Source organism: Helianthus annuus, chromosome 1, assembly GCF_002127325.2.
Source record: "Helianthus annuus cultivar XRQ/B chromosome 1, HanXRQr2.0-SUNRISE, whole genome shotgun sequence".
NCBI classification, from domain to species: domain Eukaryota; kingdom Viridiplantae; phylum Streptophyta; class Magnoliopsida; order Asterales; family Asteraceae; genus Helianthus; species Helianthus annuus.
This window is the reverse complement of record NC_035433.2, coordinates 64,540,652-64,559,739: the sequence shown is the minus strand read 5'-3', so window position 1 is coordinate 64,559,739 and position 19,088 is coordinate 64,540,652. Positions and strand designations below refer to the sequence as shown.

Sequence of the window (19,088 nt, the reverse complement as noted above, 5' to 3'; positions counted from 1 at the left end):
GTAGTGACCGTAACGAGTTCTGAAGGCTGTCTTGGAGACGTCCTCATCCCGGACTCTCAACTGATGGTACCCAGACCTCAAGTCTATCTTCGAGTAGTAACACGACCCTTGCAATTGGTCGAATAAGTCGTCTATGCGTGGAAGAGGATAACGGTTCTTCACCGTCACCTTGTTGAGTTCACGGTAGTCGATGCACATCCTGAACGTACCGTCTTTCTTCTTCACGAAAAGCACTGGAGCTCCCCAAGGCGAAGAGCTTGGTCGTATGAAACCCTTTTCCAAGAGTTCCTGCAGTTGCTTTGACAATTCCTCCAATTCTGATGGAGCCAGACGATATGGTGCGCGAGCTATGGGTGCTGCTCCTGGAGCGAGCTCGATCTGAAATTCGACCTGACGATGAGGCGGTAAGCCAGGTAAGTCTTCAGGAAACACCTGAGGGTAATCGCGTACAATTGGAATATCCTCCAATTTCTTTTCCTTTGCTGATGCGTCTGTAACGAGAGCCAGAATGGCTGCGTGACCTTTTCGTAAGCACTTCTGAGCCTTCAAGAAAGAGATGACGCCAACCACAGCACCACTCTTGTCGCCTTGAACTTCTAGAGGTTCCTGACCCGAACGAGGAATGCGAATAACCTTTTCGCTGCATAAGATTTCTGCCTGGTGTTGGGACAACCAATCCATCCCAATCACGACGTCGAAGCTACCCAAAACTATGGGAATGAGATCAATAGAGAAGGCTTGACCAGCTAAGATAAGATTACAACCTTGAACTACGTGCGTGGCTTCTAGACTTTTACCGTTAGCTAACTCGACTACATGTTTGGTGGGTAAAAGTGTTGGTGCACGTTTTAGCAGTTGACACATTTTCACAGACATATAGCTTGTATCCGCACCCGAATCAAATAAAACAGTAACGTAAATATTGTCGAGGAGAAACTTACCCATAACAACGTTGGGATCGTTCACTGCGTCGCCTCGACCTAGCACGAATGCACGACCACGAGCTTCATTGCCGTTATTGTTGTTGTTCCCGCCGTTGTTATTCCCATTGCCCTGGTTATTGTTGTTGCGATTCTGGTTCAACTGAGGGCAATCGCGTTTGAAGTGACCTTCAGCCCCACACTGGAAACATCCTCGGTTCCCACGCTGTGGCTGCTGCTGCTGCTGCTGGTTTTGTGGAGCTGGTTGCTGAGGCTGCTGATTCTGATTCGCAGGACGAGGGCTCCTGCAGTCTTTGGCCTCGTGCCCCATCTTAAGACACCTTTGACAGCGACCCTTGTTACATGGGCCGTGGTGATGCCTGTTGCAGTTGTGGCACCTGGGTTGACTACCCTGATATCTCCTCTGTCTGTGACCACCAGAGGATTGCTGACTGGGACTCTGATAGTGGTCGATTTTCTGTTGCTGAGCTTGTGGCTGAACGGTCGCTGAACCTTTACTAGAATCTCCATCCCATTTTCTTTTACTGTCACCAGATGTAGCAGGAGTAACTGAGGTGGTGACGTTAGCAGTAGCGTTAACACGCTTGGGCAGTTTATTCTGATCAACTGCCTGATCGGTGATACGGTGAGCGAGACGTTGAATTTCCTGTATGTTTTCGAGGTTAGCCGACGTCACGTGGCTCTGAATTTCTGGCGCCAATCCCTTGAGGTACAACTCAATGCGCTTGTATGGAGGGTCCACCATAGTTGGACACAGAACGGCCAGCTCATTGGACCGTTTGGTATACGCTTCGATTTCCGATCCAACCATTTTCAAGTTATAAAGCTCATCTTCCAGCTTGTGTATGTCTTCCCGCGTGCAATACTCACGCTTGATGAGTTCCTTAAAGTCGTTCCATGGGGTGGCGTTAGCAGCTGCCAACCCTAAGATCTGCACTTGTGCGTTCCACCAAGTGAGCGCAATCCCTTCAAGTGTGCCAGTGGCGAACTTCACCCTGCGAGCCTCAGGGCATTCGCACATTTCGAAAACCGACTCGAGCTTTTCAAACCAGTGGAGGAGTCCAACTGCTCCCTCTGTGCCACTAAACGAGCTAGGACGACATTCCATGAAGTTCTTGAACGTGCAGACAGGCTGCTGCGCGTGTTGACCTAATGTGTACGAATAGGACGAGAGTTAAATACGAGCGTTAATGTAGGATCTAAAGATCCTAGTGTGTGCCTATACTGCAGGATATACTACCTGCTTGAGCTGCTGCAACTGCCGCAGCAACTTGAGCTTGAACAAGAGCCTCTAGCTGGGCTTGTGTCATGTTGATTCGTCCAGACATGATCTTCATAGTAACAAGTAGCATACATAAGAATGGTTCGCGAGTAGGGCGATGACAGAAAAGCGTAGGCATATAGGTGTTCTCATGAAATCAAAGCATGTGTATCTAAGCGTAATGCGAGCAAAGTTCTAAACAATTCTAGCATACAGGCAATAAACATAAACCTTATTACCTAGGATGTCGAGTCTTGCACGTGGAGCGAAGCGTCGTTGTGGATCATTGAGAGCACTGTTCTGGTTATAGTCCGGTTTTAATAAAAACGTTTACCCATATTAAAACCAAGTTCTCTATAACCAATGGCTCTGATACCAATCTGTCACACCCCCAAAATCCACCCGCGGAATACCACCGCTTGGGAGCGCGACTGACCAGGATCAAGCCATCAATCATATCAAACATAGCATTTAATAATAATAAAAGTAATTAACGTAAGTCACCATGACATGATTGATGTTTCAAAACCAAATACTGTTTTAAGTAGCGGAAGCATAGTAAAGTAAATTCAAAACGAGTTATGAGTTCGACATCATTAACGATCCATCTGCCCACAACGACCTGCTCCTTCCCTGTGCAAGCTCCCAAGTATACCTAAGGTCCTGCAAGGCATGCAGCAAATAATCAACAAACTAGTTGAGCGAGTTCACAGAAAGTAAGTTCATAACATGCATAAGTGTAGCTAGTGGGGGCTTCCCATACTAGTGTGTACTAAAGGTGGGGGCTTCCCATGTTCATCCGGGTTAATGAGGGCTTCTCATTAACGGTACTTACTAGACTAACTTCCGACCATGTGTTCTTCTTTACCGAGAACAGGAAAACGTACAGGGTCACGTAGGCTTTACGTGACGTGCCCTTCCCCGAGGACAGTGGTACGCGTGGGGGCTACGTAGGCTTTACGCAGCGTGGCCTTCCGACCTGGAAGCCAGTAGATGGTATTGGGTTACGTAGGCTTTACGTAACGTGTCCTCCCGACCCGGGAGACATATGGCAAATATACTGGGTTACGTAGGCTTTACGTAACGTGTCCTGACTAACCTGAGGACGATGGTCTATAGTCTGGTATATGCGTAAGTACGAGTAATCATTCCATATCCAACATATCCAACCCAATTCCCAACCCGGGAATCCCATGCCTTGGCTGTGTGAACTCACCTTGGTTTGCTCGGCAGATACACAAGGAATATAAGTAGCAAGTAAATGGTCACTCACGTCCTATCATGGTTATTATACGAGTCAGGTTCGTATATAGTACGTATATAGCAATCACGTATAGTCATGGCAAACATGTACGCACGTAAGCAGATAAGACATAGCATGTGAGGATCCAATTGTCTAAGTCCAACAATACCCGGCCCAATAGCATAAGCAGCCCAATAACAAAACAGTCCAGATTCTCAATCGGCCCAAATAGTAAACGTATATCGGTCCAATAGCAAACAGTCCACAATTCAAATCGTTGGGCTCAATAGATTGGGCCCATGACAGTGAAGGCCCAACAGTGTGCGTGCAACGGTGGTCTCGAGTCGCAACGGAGATCTCGAGTCGCAACCGGAGATTACGAGTCGCAACAGCTGGTTGCGAGTCGCAATGGAGATCTCGGTTCATCATGGTCTGGTTACGAGTCGCAACGGGACTCGCAACCGTGGTTTCGGCTGGTGCTGTTTGTGGTTTCGAGTCGAGACGGGGGTTTCGACTCGCAATCTGAGTCGCAACCGGCTGTGTAACTGATTTCCATAATTCTAGTCAATTAAACTCCGTGATTTCAGCAAACATATTCAACAGTTTCGGAAACAGATCAAACACCGAAAATAGCAGTTTCATAGCAATCTTCAAACATGTTCATATGCTTAAACAAAACAGCCTAGATAACAATCAATCGGATCATCAAACAGCCTAAACCGAATCATGCAGAAACGTTTTGATTAATCAATTTCATGACAGCCTATAACCATGCACCTAACCGGTTCGAATCAAACAATAAGTCGAGCATAAAACGTAACCGTACATGTTATCCGATTAACAAACATCACTATTATAAGTACCCGCATCCAACATCAACAACCAATCAATATTACAAGCATACACCTTAGTTACATCACCTAACAGAATGATAGCAATCACATAATATCACAAATAATCCAAAAACATAACATCATCACTAACCGGATGAAGGTAGAGGATCGATTCGTTTCACAAGCTTCAAAGTGTGTGTGTGTGTGCCGTCGGGTTCCAAGCAAGCCGAGAGAGAGCAAAGCTTCTAGGGTTTGTGTGTGTGTGTTTGTGATTTGCAAAAGTGGTGAAACAAGCCCCTTGTTCCGGTTTTGTGTTGCGAATGGGGAGTGGGCCGAGCCCACTCGGTTGTCTAATGGACCCGAGAACAAGGAGTGGCCCCAAGGGCTTTGTGTGGCCGGTTCACATACATACGACATACATACACACATAATGCATATAACATAACATATATCATGAAATCAATTAATCATTCGGGTTTATAAAATCACATATCGTGCACAAACGTTACATCAAGCAAGCCTAAAGTTCGAGTTGTCACAAATAACTTGACATGCAAAAAAATATTGGTGGGCCTAAAGTACATCAATCTTTTGTTAACACCGACACAAGTCATGCTTCAATGGCTTCTTGAGAAATGAGACTCCAATCGTAACTTTGTACTTTGGATGGGGGAGGTATTTCATACTTTCGAACTATGACATGGCACACTCGTGGTAGTGAGAGGCTATGGACTCGAGGTTAAAAGTTTGTGGCTACAGACGGCTATAACGGCGAAAGTAGAGAATGAGAGCGGGGACGTCGAAGGTTTGTGTAAAAACGCCAACGTTATTTGGCGAGAGGGGGATGGGTTTGTGGGTTAGGGATGCGTGTAGCTTAGTTATTGCTGGTTGGTTTTAAAATATGATATAAATTCTGTAATATTAGAGTTTTAAAATCAAATCAACTATCATTACAAGTCTCAAAAAATATTTATATAACGGTTCATAACAAGCAAAATATTATATTTGTGGAATGAAATTATGTTATTTTTGTAATTTGTGACACAAAAATCAATAACTTCACGTAACTCGAATTGTGACTTTGGATTATGGAGATAGTTTATACTTCCGTACAAACTGAACGCAAAACACTTGTTAAATTAAACACATTTAAATGCAACCTTTTATATTATAACTTGTTTATTATGCAATCATATGTATTTTATATTCTTCTGTGAATATCAATAGACCCAATAAAAGAATCACACATCAAGAAAATCTGACGTCAATTTGTGATCCACATAATACCAAAACAAATTCAAGTACAAGTTTACAAACTAATTAAAACCTTAAACAACGTTGACATTCAATTTCTATGAGTTCATAGTAATTCTTCTTACTCCATAAAGTCAAAGAAATTTATTAATTGCAGCATAAGAATCTGATCTTCATTTGAATCCAGTTTTTCCAGTCCACTCCCACAACTAGTCAAGCTTCTTTTCTCTTTCAACAACTCCCGTTGCTTAGCCATTTTGAACACTAGCGGCACCGAATTAAGGAAGGTGTCTTCAAGGCGGATTGTTGGCGGCACACAATAACAGCCATGGAAGAAAGGATGCTGAAGCGCTTCCATGGCTGTCGGCCTATCACTTGGACACCATGAAAGAAGTGAAGCAACCAAATTAACCGCATCAGAGCTTGCGGTCGGCAACAACTCAGAAAACCGCATGCCAGGAAAATCTGGAAACCGATATAACACATTTCTTGCAAGATCCAATCCCGAGAGCCATGTACTTTCTGTTGGGGTGCCTAACACGCCGCATATCTTTTGCATTACATCCGCATCAGAAGAACCATCAAAAACTGCTTGGATGGTGTATAACTCAGCCATGATTGCACCAAATGCCCACATATCAACCGAAGAGTTGTAACACGGAGATCGTAGAAAAACCTCTGGGGCGCGATAGCATAACGTTGTAACATTATAATGGGTGTATGGCTGTTCACCATTTGTCTCTCGGGCAGAACCAAGATCACCAATCTTTAGTATATTCTTGGAAACAAGAATGTTCTCCGGTTTGAGATCACGATGCATGTAACCCTTGTGGTGCATGTATGCAAGACCTTGAAGGATTTGGAAGCACATGTTTCTAATCTCGGATTCTGTAAAAGGCTTTGTTCGTTCAACCATAAGTTGGTAGAGATCGCATTCCATGTATTCGAATATCAAGAACAGCGTGTTGTTTTCTCTTATTATTTCCTTGAGCTTTACGATATTCGGATGATTCACAATCTTGATGAGTGATTTAACTTCTCGCAGGTTCATGCTGTCTTCGTTCGTCTTGTACTCATTGTTGAGTTTCTTGATGGCAACCACTTCACCGGTTTGCTTGTTCATCGCCTTCCACACAACACCATACGACCCACGTCCAATTTCCATTATTTTTGTATACTTCTCCATTGCGTAACTCCTTATTTCTTAACAAAGTAAACAAGTAGCACTCACCAGATCGAAGAAAACGTATGATGGTTTTGGTTTTGAATTGAAAGCGAGTAGTGTATTAGGGTTTGTATAGTATCTTATTTATACCACTCTTTCGGATATTCTTATGAGGATTTGCAATTATTATCATTATCCCAGTCTTTTTAAATAATGGGAGAAAATTTATATTTAAAAATTCAGATTTATTTTTCAGTACATATTTTTCAAGGGTGTGCCTATTGGCACACCAAACCCTAGCAAAATTAGGGTTTATCTACGCAGCGTATTGGTCAATACGCAGCGTATAGGGTTAACCCTCTACGCTGCGTATTGACAAATACGCTGCGTAGATAAACCATGGATCTCAGTGCCTTATAACCAATCATTGCACAGAAAACAAGAGTCATATACGCTGCGTATAGGTCTATACGCAGCGTATATAAACCATTAGATTTTTTTGGGTCATTTTGGTAGGTTTGAGGGATCGTTTTTTCACAAAGTTTAAATACGCTACGTATTAACCTCTAAGCAGCGTATATAAAGGTCTGAAAATGTCTTTTATACCCTTGTGTTGAGGCTATACGAAGCCAAATACAAGGGTAGTTGTGTCATTTTTGTCTCATACGCTGCATAGGGATCTATATGCAGCGTATATAAAGCTTCATTTTTGTATTTTTTTTTTTTTTGTGTATTCCTTTGTTTATTTATAAAAAAAAGAAAATTATTTATAAAAAACAATATTAATGATAAATAATACAAATATAAATTATAAAAATTAAAAAGAATACAAATATTATGAATTATAAAAATTAAAAAAGAAAATTATTTATAAAAAAACAATATTATTGGTAAATAATACAAATATAAATTATAAAAATTAAAAATAATACAAATGTTATGAATTATAAAAATTAAAAAAGAAAATTATTTATTAAAAAAATATTATTGGTAAATAATACAAATATATTGTTTTGTTATCGTTTAAATTAAATTATCGTAGTCCTTTGTTTATTTATAAAAAAGAAAATTATTTATAAAAAAACAATATTATTGGTAAATAATACAAATATATTATATTGTTATCGTTTAAATTAAATTATCGTATCGTATTGCATCGTACCGTATCATATCGTATTGCATCGTATCGTATCGTATCGTATAGTGTATAATATAAGTCTCGTATAGAGGCCTCTAAGGGTGTTATTGTATAGTATAGTATCGTATCGTATAGTGTAGTATAAGTCTCGTATAGGTTTCCTATAGGTCTTGTATATGCATATAAGATTATACGGGACCTAAACCACACCTATACGATACAATATCACACTTATAGGCTTATACGAGGATAATACGTGACCTAAACCACACCTATACGATACGATACGATATTACACTTATAGGCTTATACGAGGTCAATACGTGACCTAAACCACACCTTACGATACGATATCACACTTATAGGCTTATACGAGGTCAAATACGTGACCTATACTACGTTATATGATACGATATCACACTCATAGGCTTATACGAGGTCAATACGTGACCTATACGCCGCTATACGATACGATATCACACTTATAGGCTTATACGAAGTCAATACGTGACCTATACTACGTTATACGATACGATATCACACTTATAGGCTTATACGACGCCAATACTTGACCTATACTACACCTATACGACACGATATCTCACTTATAGGCTTATACAAGGTCAATACGTGACCTATACTATACCTATACGATACGAAATCACACTTATAGGCTTATACGAGGTCAATACGTTACCTATACGATGCAGTACGATACGATATCACACTTATAGGCTTATACGAAGTCAATACGTGACCTATACTACACCTATACAACACGATATCTCACTTATAGGCTTATACGAGGTCAATACGGGACCTAAACCACACCTATACGTTATATGATACGATATCACACTTATAGGCTTATACGAGGTCAATACGTGACCTATACGACGCTATACGATACGATATCACACTTATAGGCTTATACGAAGTCAATACGTGACCTATACTACGTTATACGATACGATATCACACTTATAGGCTTATACGACGTCAATACGTGACCTATACTACACCTATACGACACGATATCTCACTTATAGGCTTATACGAGGTCAATACGTGACCTATACTACACCTATACGATACGATATCACACTTATAGGCTTATACGAGGTCAATACGTGACCTATACGACGCTGTACGATACAATATCACACTTATAGGCATATACGAAGTCAATACGTGACCTATACTATGTTATACGATACGATATCACAATTATAGGCTTATATGACGTCAATACGTGACCTATACTACACCTATACGACACGATATCTCACTTATAGGCTTATACGAGGTCAATACGGGACCTAAACCACACCTATACTTTATATGATACGATATCACACTTATAGGCTTATACGAGGTCAATACGTGACCTACACGACGCTATATGATACGATATCACACTTATAGGCTTATACGAAGTCAATACGTGACCTATACTACGTTATACGATACGATATCACACTTATAGGCTTATACGACGTCAATACGGGACCTAATATTTGTATTATTTTTAATTCTTATAATTCATAATATTTGTATTATTTTTAATAATATTGTTTTTTTATAAATAAACATGGAAATAGCCCAAAATACACACAATTAATTTACTTTTTTTTATAAATAAACAAAGGAATACACAGTAAAAAAATACAAAAATGGAGCTTTGTATACGCTGCGTATAGATCCCTACGCAGCGTATGAGACAAAAATGACACAACTACCCTTGTATTTGACTTCGTATAGCCTCAACACAAGAGTATAAAAGACATTTTTAGACCTTTATATACGCTCCTTAGAGGTCTATACGCAGAGTATTTAAACTATAAGGGTTAAAAAGATAATTTAACCACATGTTTGGGGTTAAAAATAAAAACTACCCTTTATATACGTTGCGTATAGACCTATACGTAGCGTATATAAAGGTTTGAAAAATGTTTTTTATACCCTTGTGTTGAGGCTATACGAAGCCAAATACAAGGGTAGTTGTGTCATTTTTGTCTCATACGCTGCGTAGGGATCTATACGCAGCTTATATAAAGCTCCATTTTTTTATTTTTTTATTTTGTATTCCTTGGTTTATTTATAAATAAAAAAGTAAAATTATTTATAAAAACAATATTATTGGTAAATAATACAAATATAAATTATAAAATTAAAAATAATATAAATATTATGAATTATAAAAATTAAAAAAGAAAATTATTTATAAAAAAACAATATTATTGGTAAATAATACAAATATATTGTTTTGTTATCGTTTAAATTACATTATCGTATTCCTTTGTTTATTTATAAAAAAAGCAAATTGTTTATAAAAAACAATATTATTCGTAAATAATACAAATATATTATATTGTTATCGATTAAATTAAATTATCTTATCGTATTGCATCGTATCGTATCGTGTCGTATCGTATCGTATCGTATTGCATCATATCGTTTCGTATAGTGTATAGTATATAAGTCTCGTATCGAGGCCTATACGAGTGTTATTGTATAGTATAGTATCGTATCGTATCGTATCGTATAGTGTAGTATAAGTCTCGTATAGGTTTCCTATAGGTCTTGTATATGCATATAGGATTAGACGGGACCTAAACCGCACCTATACGATACGATATCACACTTATAGGCTTATACGAGGTTAATACGTGACCTAAACCACACCTATACGATACGATATCACACTTGTAGGCTTATACGAGGTCAATACATGACCTAAACCACACCTATATGATACGATATCACACTTATAGGCTTATACGAGGTCAATACGTGACCTATACTACGTTATATGAAACGATATCACACTTATAGGCTTATACGATGTCAATATGTGACCTATACGCCGCTATACGATACGATATCATACTTATAGACTTATTCGAGGTCAATACGTGACCTATACGACGCTATACGATACGATATCACACTTATAGGCTTATACGAGGTCAATACGTGACCTATACTACGTTATACGATACGATATCACACTTATAGGCTTATACGAGGTCATTACGTGACCTATACTACCCCTATACGATACTATATCACATTTATAGCCTTATACGAGGTCAATACGTGACCTATACGACGCTATACGATACGATATCACACTTATAGGCTTATACGAGGTCAATACGTGACCTATGCTACGTTATACGATACGTTATCACACTTATAGGCTTATACGAGGTCAATACGTGACCTATACTACACCTATACGATACGATATCACACTTATAAGCTTATACGAGGTCAATATGTGACCTATACGACGCTATACGATACGATACCACACTTATAGGCTTATACGAAGTCAATACGTGACCGATACTACGTTATACGATACGATATCACACTTATAGGCTTATACGACGTCAATACGTGACATATACTACACCTATACGACACGATATCTCACTTATAGGCTTATACGAGGTCAATACGGGACCTAAACCACACCTATACGATACGATATCACACTTATAGTCCTATACGAGGTCAATACGGGACCTAATATTTGTATTATTTTTAATTCTTATAATTCATAATATTTGTATTATTTTTAATAATATTGTTTTTTATAAATAAACGTGGAAATAGCCCAAAATACACACAATTAATTTACTTTTTTTTATATAAATAAACAAAGGAATACACAATAAAAAAAATACAGTCCAGATACTCTAAAAACACACACACGAATCACTAATTAGTATAGCGGGGTGCTGCTACGATACATGGTACCTTCTGTCACGACCCCCGACCCATCCTGGACGGAATCGGGAGTTGCGAACAGCCCAGTGGTACCGGTGATTATTTTGAAAAATATTGCAGCGGAAATTTAATCAGGACCGTGAGTTAGGAAAAATATCAGAGTTTAGAAACACCGGATTTTTATTTATTAAATAGATGGAATAAATCCATGTTTTACAAAGGTAGCTTTAATAAAGATAAATTTTATTACATAAAACAATATTTCTTAATTTGATTTTAATTAATAAAATAAGCCACTTCTTGATGCCTTACAGTGTCGTATCCATCTTTTCCTCCAATCTACTGTAATTACCTGAAACACGTTTTAAAAAGGTTTTGTCAGCGGAAAATACTGAGTGAATCATTCAGTTTACTGAAAACGACACATTTGTTATAATTTACAGTATTAAGAGCGATTACAATGTTTCTGATATCAAACCAACTACCCACGGTACTTTGTCACTCGACCCATTGGCCCTCTAATTGTCCAATGGTGTCTGTGATTATGGTCATATCACCCATTGGCTGCCCCAATGGTGAAGATTATCAAGTAATGTATACAAAACCCCACATACCGGCTGTAACTTGGTGATTACAAAGACTTAATCCCTGTAATTATAACTTTGAAAATAATTTGGAGTTTTGTAAAACAGTTGATAAAAAGAGAATGACTCACATTATAAGCATGCAGATTCATACAGGCAAAGTTTAATCTACAGATATGCCTTGATATATTGCAGATTTATACAGGCAGAGCTTAGCCTATTGATTTAGCCTTGTAACCTAGTGCACACAATTAGGTAAATAACTAATACAGCATTTACGATAACTCACGAGATTAAAACCCTCACAACGAATGACAAAGTGCAATCACTTAAACATCCATCGGATTCACAACGAATGACAAAGTATTCCCCGAGTTCGGGTGGTACTCAAACATCCTGTTGGAATCACGACTAATGACAAAGGATAGCGCTTAAACATCCTGTCGGATAGTTTAAATCGATCGGACATTGAATCGTAGCAGCGATCGAGTTAATACCCTGTATCGTAGCAGCACCCCGCTATACTAATTAGTGATTCGTGTGTGTGTTTTTTTAGAATATTTGGACGATATCTCTGCGTACGATTTGAATTTTATCGTCGTTCAATCGCCAGAATTCAAGTCCCAATGTCTGCTATTTATACACGAAAATTGACATGCGTGCTTACTGTCCGTAAGGGACACCTAACCACTATAGGGTGGCCACGTGTGGGTGTAGGCTTGCTGAGTCGACATTTTCGTAAATTTCATTTTGACAACGTTTTATAAGGATAATCGTTAAGTAGGGAATACCCCCCCCCCTGAGTTTTAGGGGCCCTGATCCTAATTCTGATTGTTCTTAAATTTTTAGGGTTTGTGCAGAATCACTTGGGTGTCTCAATTAGGGTTTCCTATTGGATGAAATAATACAATAAATAATAGTTTTGATGAGGGTTGTTACATTCTCCCCACCTTAATAAAAATCTCGTCCTCGAGATTTGGTTTATGATATTTCTTTTAGACTTATGTTATATTTTAGTCAATAAAACAATATTAAGATAGATGTCACAGAATCAAAATATCTAATTTTGTGAATACGAGTTGTACCATAAGTAGGATTCAAAGATTCAACTGAATTAGTTCAAGAAATTGATGACAAACGAATGAGATGAAATGATATAATTTCTAAGGTGACTAGGCTCAATCCAAAAGATATATGATTAATAGATATTTAGAATGAATGTGAAGGACTTTTTAGAATCAATAAAAATTCTTTGTCAAAAGAAAGCTTACTTTGATGGGTAACTGAGTAAGACTTTTAGAATTGACAGGTTCCAATTGAAATAAAGGCATGAAAATGATTTGTCAAATATTAAATTATGATATGAGAAAATCAATGTGCTGACATGAGTGAATTGTAAGGATATACGGAAAGAAAATAGAGTTAGTGTTTCATTTTAAAGTTCCAAGTTGTTTTAATTATGAAACAATGTGATAGTACACTATTAGTGACCATTTTTTTTTCATACTATGTCCTATAGATCGAAATATAATAAGAACAAGTTGTTTTGGTATGACCAATTTATATTATATTTGTAACGCAAATGTAATATATATTATTTATTACACCTTTTTTTTACTATATGTAAATGGTCACTACTTTTAAATAAATATTATAGTATTTTACTATACTGTGTAAAATAACTTATATTTATTATGTAATACACATTACAAAACACTGCAATGAAGTTATTACATTACAAAATATTTTAGTATTATTATTTTGTAAAAGAATTCACTTTTATTTATAACGTTAAATTAAAGTGGTAAATAAAGGTGTAAAAATATTTATTGTATAAAAGTATTTGTGAAATATTTTGTAAATATAGATAATACTTAATGGGTTGATTCAATGTGATTACTTATTTTCATTTTGAAATCATATAACGTTGTGAATGTATTTACAAATGTTGTAAATAAGTGAAAACGGGGACTATTCTTATATATTACCATGTTCCCCTAACCCAACATAGTTGATGACTACCATATTATTCTTATATAGTCATTTTCTTGCCAGAGCGTTACTGTACATAGTTACCACAAAACATGTGATAGACTATTATTTATATAGTTTTATTTGTCCCTCTAATTCTTATATTTATTTTATGAAAATATGTCTTATCTTTACAGTACAAAGTAAAATATTTTTATATATAATTAAGATTTACTAAATAAGTATGATGACTTATTTAACTAGTCATTATCATGGCGGATATTGGTTAGTGCTGTCTTGTTTAAGAATAGGTGGCCAGTCCATGCCTAACTAAGGCTAGGCTATTTAATACCTGCCCTGACAATGACCCTAGTATTTTAAAATAATACTAACACTATTACTATTAATATTTTATTACTAAAAATTACTATTAATTATCAATAATAAATAACTAAATATAAACTTAAATGAGAGTATAAACATAATTTTATACGTAAAAATATAAATTCTTTACCTTAATGGTTTAACAAGAATTTTAAGTATAGGAATACTATATTGTAAATAAGGTAATTACTTGTATAAGTTTCCACATATAATCAATAAAATTTATATTTATAATGTTTATTGATTAATGATGATAAAGCAATAAATCTCATGAAAGACTCGATTGATGTTGTAAGGACTATTAAGGGATATACTGAAATATGAAATAAATTTGTGTATCATTATCTTAGCACATGATTTTATGTTAAGATTGCTTTTATAGAATAAATTCAAGCGGATTCAATATAAATAAATAAATAATTAAATCCGAGATTAGCGCAAGCTTCATATTTTGTGAAAACGTCACCATAAGGTGATCGTGATCAAAGAAAATAATTTAATGATGTCGAAGGTTAAGAAAGCATGTTATATTTCAAGAGAATCGAAGTTTTTGTTGGGATTATGATGGCCCAAAAATATCATATGGGACTCTGAATTGGATACGTATTGCGAGTAAGTTAACTGGGTTTGAATAAAACGAGTTTTAATAAGGAAGTTCGGACATGATTATAACAGAAACCGTGTATACCTAAGAAAATTGAGTTTTTCAAGAAATTCATTGAATCGATATTAAAAAGTCATTGCTTTGTAAAAACGCGGTTTATAATGCAAAGATCAAGTATAGCAAAGTGAGATTTGAACTTTTAATAAAATAATCAAATTGGAATGATGCCCTCCTATGGTCTTTATAACTCAAATGAACCACATACGCAACAAATAGTGCATGCGTAACGTGTGGATTTACCAAGAAATGAAATGGATCAATATTTGCTACTATGAAAGAATTCTCATGGTATGATGACCATTAGGGGAAGTAGAAATACGAAGGTCAACTTATTATAGGTAGAAGTCAGAATTGCAACGAAAGGAATATAAGAACTTTATCTGGAATTTCGTGTGATAATCGTTGTTAAGTGACATTACCAAGGAATGTCGAATGAATGAAAATGAAACAAGGGATTTGCAAAGGTATATGACTTCTTTTGTGGTACTAATAATTATGACTCTGATTAGACTGTGCACCTATGGTTGTGAAATATTGTTTCAACGTACCTCAGCGATATTCAGATTGTTTGTAGGATCATGTGGCAAAGTGCTGCTTTTTGATCAGTAGTTCTCCCACTGTCAGGATTCGTATTGTTGTTGTCGTGCCTAATTATATTTTCCAAAGGTCTTTCCTTGAAAGTTGTGTGTGATATACTTCGATATCTGTGTATAATTTAAGTTTCTTGTGTTTTCTTGTGTACTAGCACAACTTAGCATGCTTCTTACTTGCGTTTTATGGTAACGCATTGTAAATTTATACTTTTGATGGGTCCCAACTTAAAGGGTTTCCATTGTTTATTTTGTCACACGAGCTATGAGACAAATGATCAAACAAAATAATGTTTGATATCGAAAAAGAGATTCCTAATATAGAAATCTAGACACATATGCTTATGCTTTATTCCTATTTGGCTTTTGGAATCCTTATAGATATACATATCTATATAATCATATTTTTCACATGCTGTAATATACATACCCTCTATAAGGTCAATGTATTTAACAGATTCATATTTCCAAAAAACAAGTCAGATATCAGGTCATGATATTATTTAGGGAAATCTTGTCACTTGTTTGACATACTATATACCCTGTCTTATCCGGTTCGCGCCGGAGAGGTAATCTCAGTATATCCGGACAAGATGGAGAGTCTGCTACTCTATACCCAGTTTTGCCGGAGAAAATTTTCTAATTCCCATAAATAGTATCTTTTCAAGATTTTAAAAGTGCCTCTTTTATTTAGGGCTTTTATCCAGAATCAAGGAAATTTGTATTTCCATAACATATCTTTATTCTAGACTAAGTAATAGCAATTAAGTGCTATTGCCTGCTAATCGTCATTCTTATGGCATACCAATATTTATCACATTATACTTATATAAGTAATTTATCTTGAAGCTTCTATTAAGGCAAAATTCTTAAGTTCAAGTCTAAATATTATCCTGAGTGTTACCAGCAAATATTAAGTTCCTAATTCTCCGTTTATTATTACAACATCTAATTGCTTAAACAAGTGGCTTAGATTTTAATAAGGCATCTTTTCTTATGTTCAAGTCTAAATGCTATCAGATGTGCTACCAGTTAATAGCAACCTCCTAACTCTTTTTATTTAAGCTTAAGTATTATTATCACAACACTTATAGGCTTAAAGCAGTGGCTCTGATACCACCTTCTGTCACGACCCCCGACCCACCCTGGACGGAATCGGGAGTCGTGAACAGCCCAGTGGTACGGGTGATTATTTTGAAAAATATTGCAGTGGAAATTTAATCAGGACCGTGAGTTAGGAAAAATATCAGAGTTTAGAAACACCGGATATTTATTTATTAAATAGATGGAATAAATCCATGTTTTACAAAGGTAGCTTTAATAAAGATAAATTTTATTACATAAAACAATATTTCTTAATTTGATTTTAATTAATAAAATAAGCCACTTCTTGATGCCTTACAGTGTCGTATCCATCTTTTCCTCCAATCTACTGTAATTACCTGAAACGCGTTTTAAAAAGGTTTTGTCAGCGGAAAATACTGAGTGAATCATTCAGTTTACTGAAAACGACACATTTGTTATAATTTACAGTATTAAGAGCGATTACAATGTTTCTGATATCAAACCAACTACCCACGGTACTTTGTCACTCGACCCATCGGCCCTCTAATTGTCCAATGGTGTCTGTGATTATGGTCATATCACCCATTGGCTGCCCCAATGGTGAAGATTATCAAGTAATGTATACAAAACCCCACATACCGGCTGTAACTTGGTGATTACAAAGACTTAATCCCTGTAATTATAATTTTGAAAATAATTTGGAGTTTTGTAAAACAGTTGATAAAAAGAGGATGACTCACATTATAAGCATGCAGATTCATACGGGCAAAGTTTAATCTACAGATATGCCTTGATATATTGCAGATTTATACAGGCAGAGCTTAGCCTATTGATTTAGCCTTGTAACCTAGTGCACACGATTAGGTAAATAACTAATACAACATTTACGATAACTCACGAGATTAAAACCCTCACAACGAATGACAAAGTGCAATCACTTAAACATCCATCGGATTCACAACGAATGACAGAGTATTCCCCGAGTTCGGGTGGTACTCAAACATCCTGTTGGAATCACGACTAATGACAAAGGATAGCGCTTAAACATCCTGTCGGATAGTTTAAATCGATCGGACATTGAATCGTAGCAGCGATCGAGTTAATACCCTGTATCATAGCAGCACCCCACTATACTAATTAGTGATTCGTGTGTGTGTTTTTTAGAGTATTTGGACGATATCTCTGCGTACGATTTGAATTTTATCGTCGTTCAATCGCCAGAATTCAAGTCCCAATGTCTGCTATTTATACATGAAAATTGACATGCTTACGGACCGTAAGCATTTTTTTCCTTACGGTCCGTAAGGGACACCTAACCACTATAAGGTGGCCACGTGTGGGTGTAGGCTTGCTGAGTCGACATTTTCGTAAATTTCAATTTTGACAACGTTTTATAAGGATAATCGTTAAGTAGGGAATACCCCCCCCCCTGAGTTTTAGGGGCCCTGATCCTGATTCTGATTGTTCTGAAATTTTTAGAGTTTGTGCAGAATCACTTGGGTGTCTCAATTAGGATTTCCTATTGGATGAAATAATACAATAAATAGTAGTTTTGATGAGGGTTGTTACAAAAATGGAGCTTTGTATACGCTGCGTATAGATCCCTACGTAGCGTATGAGACAAAAATGACACAACTACCCTTGTATTTGGCTTCGTATAGCCTCAACACAAGGGTATAAAAGACATTTTCAGACCTTTATATACGCTCCTTAGAGGTCTATACGCAGAGTATTTAAACTTTGTGAAAAAATGATCCCTCAAACCTACCAAAATGACTAAAAAAATCTAATGGTTTATATACGCTGCGTATAGACCTATACGCAGCGTATATAACCCTTGTTTTATGTGCAATGATTGCTGATAAGGCTCTGAAATCCATGGTTTATATACGCTGAGTATAGCTCTATACGCAGCATATTGAGGTAACCCTATACGCTGCGTATTGACCAATACGCAGCGTATGTAAACCCTAAGTGTGCAGATAGCCTGCCAAGGTGTGCAAATAGTGAGGGCCTTTTTTAATGATTTTGAAGGGTTTCTTTTTTTTTTCCTTTAATTATTTAGTTCAGATTTAACATAACAATTTTATTATTGTTTACCTTAACTATTTGTTTTATTTTTGTGTTTTTATTTTATTTTTACGTTTTATTTTATTTTCACTTACTATTTTTTTTTTTGAATGACTAAATTAACTTGCATACTATGGGGATTGAACCCATGACCTCCTTCTATCCTACACCTTATTTAACTTACCAA

The 19,088-nt window shown here is 36.6% G+C and overlaps 1 protein-coding gene across 1 annotated transcript; it reads right to left on the bottom strand.

The window, feature by feature from the left end:
- Nucleotides 1–5,653: 5,653 nt before the first annotated feature.
- LOC110900552 (cyclin-dependent kinase F-4) lies at nt 5,654–6,718 on the bottom strand. The gene has a single exon (XM_022147458.1). The coding sequence runs from the start codon at nt 6,716–6,718 to the stop codon at nt 5,654–5,656; it is 1,065 nt and encodes a 354-aa protein (XP_022003150.1).
- Between the last annotated feature and the right edge of the window lie 12,370 nt (nt 6,719–19,088).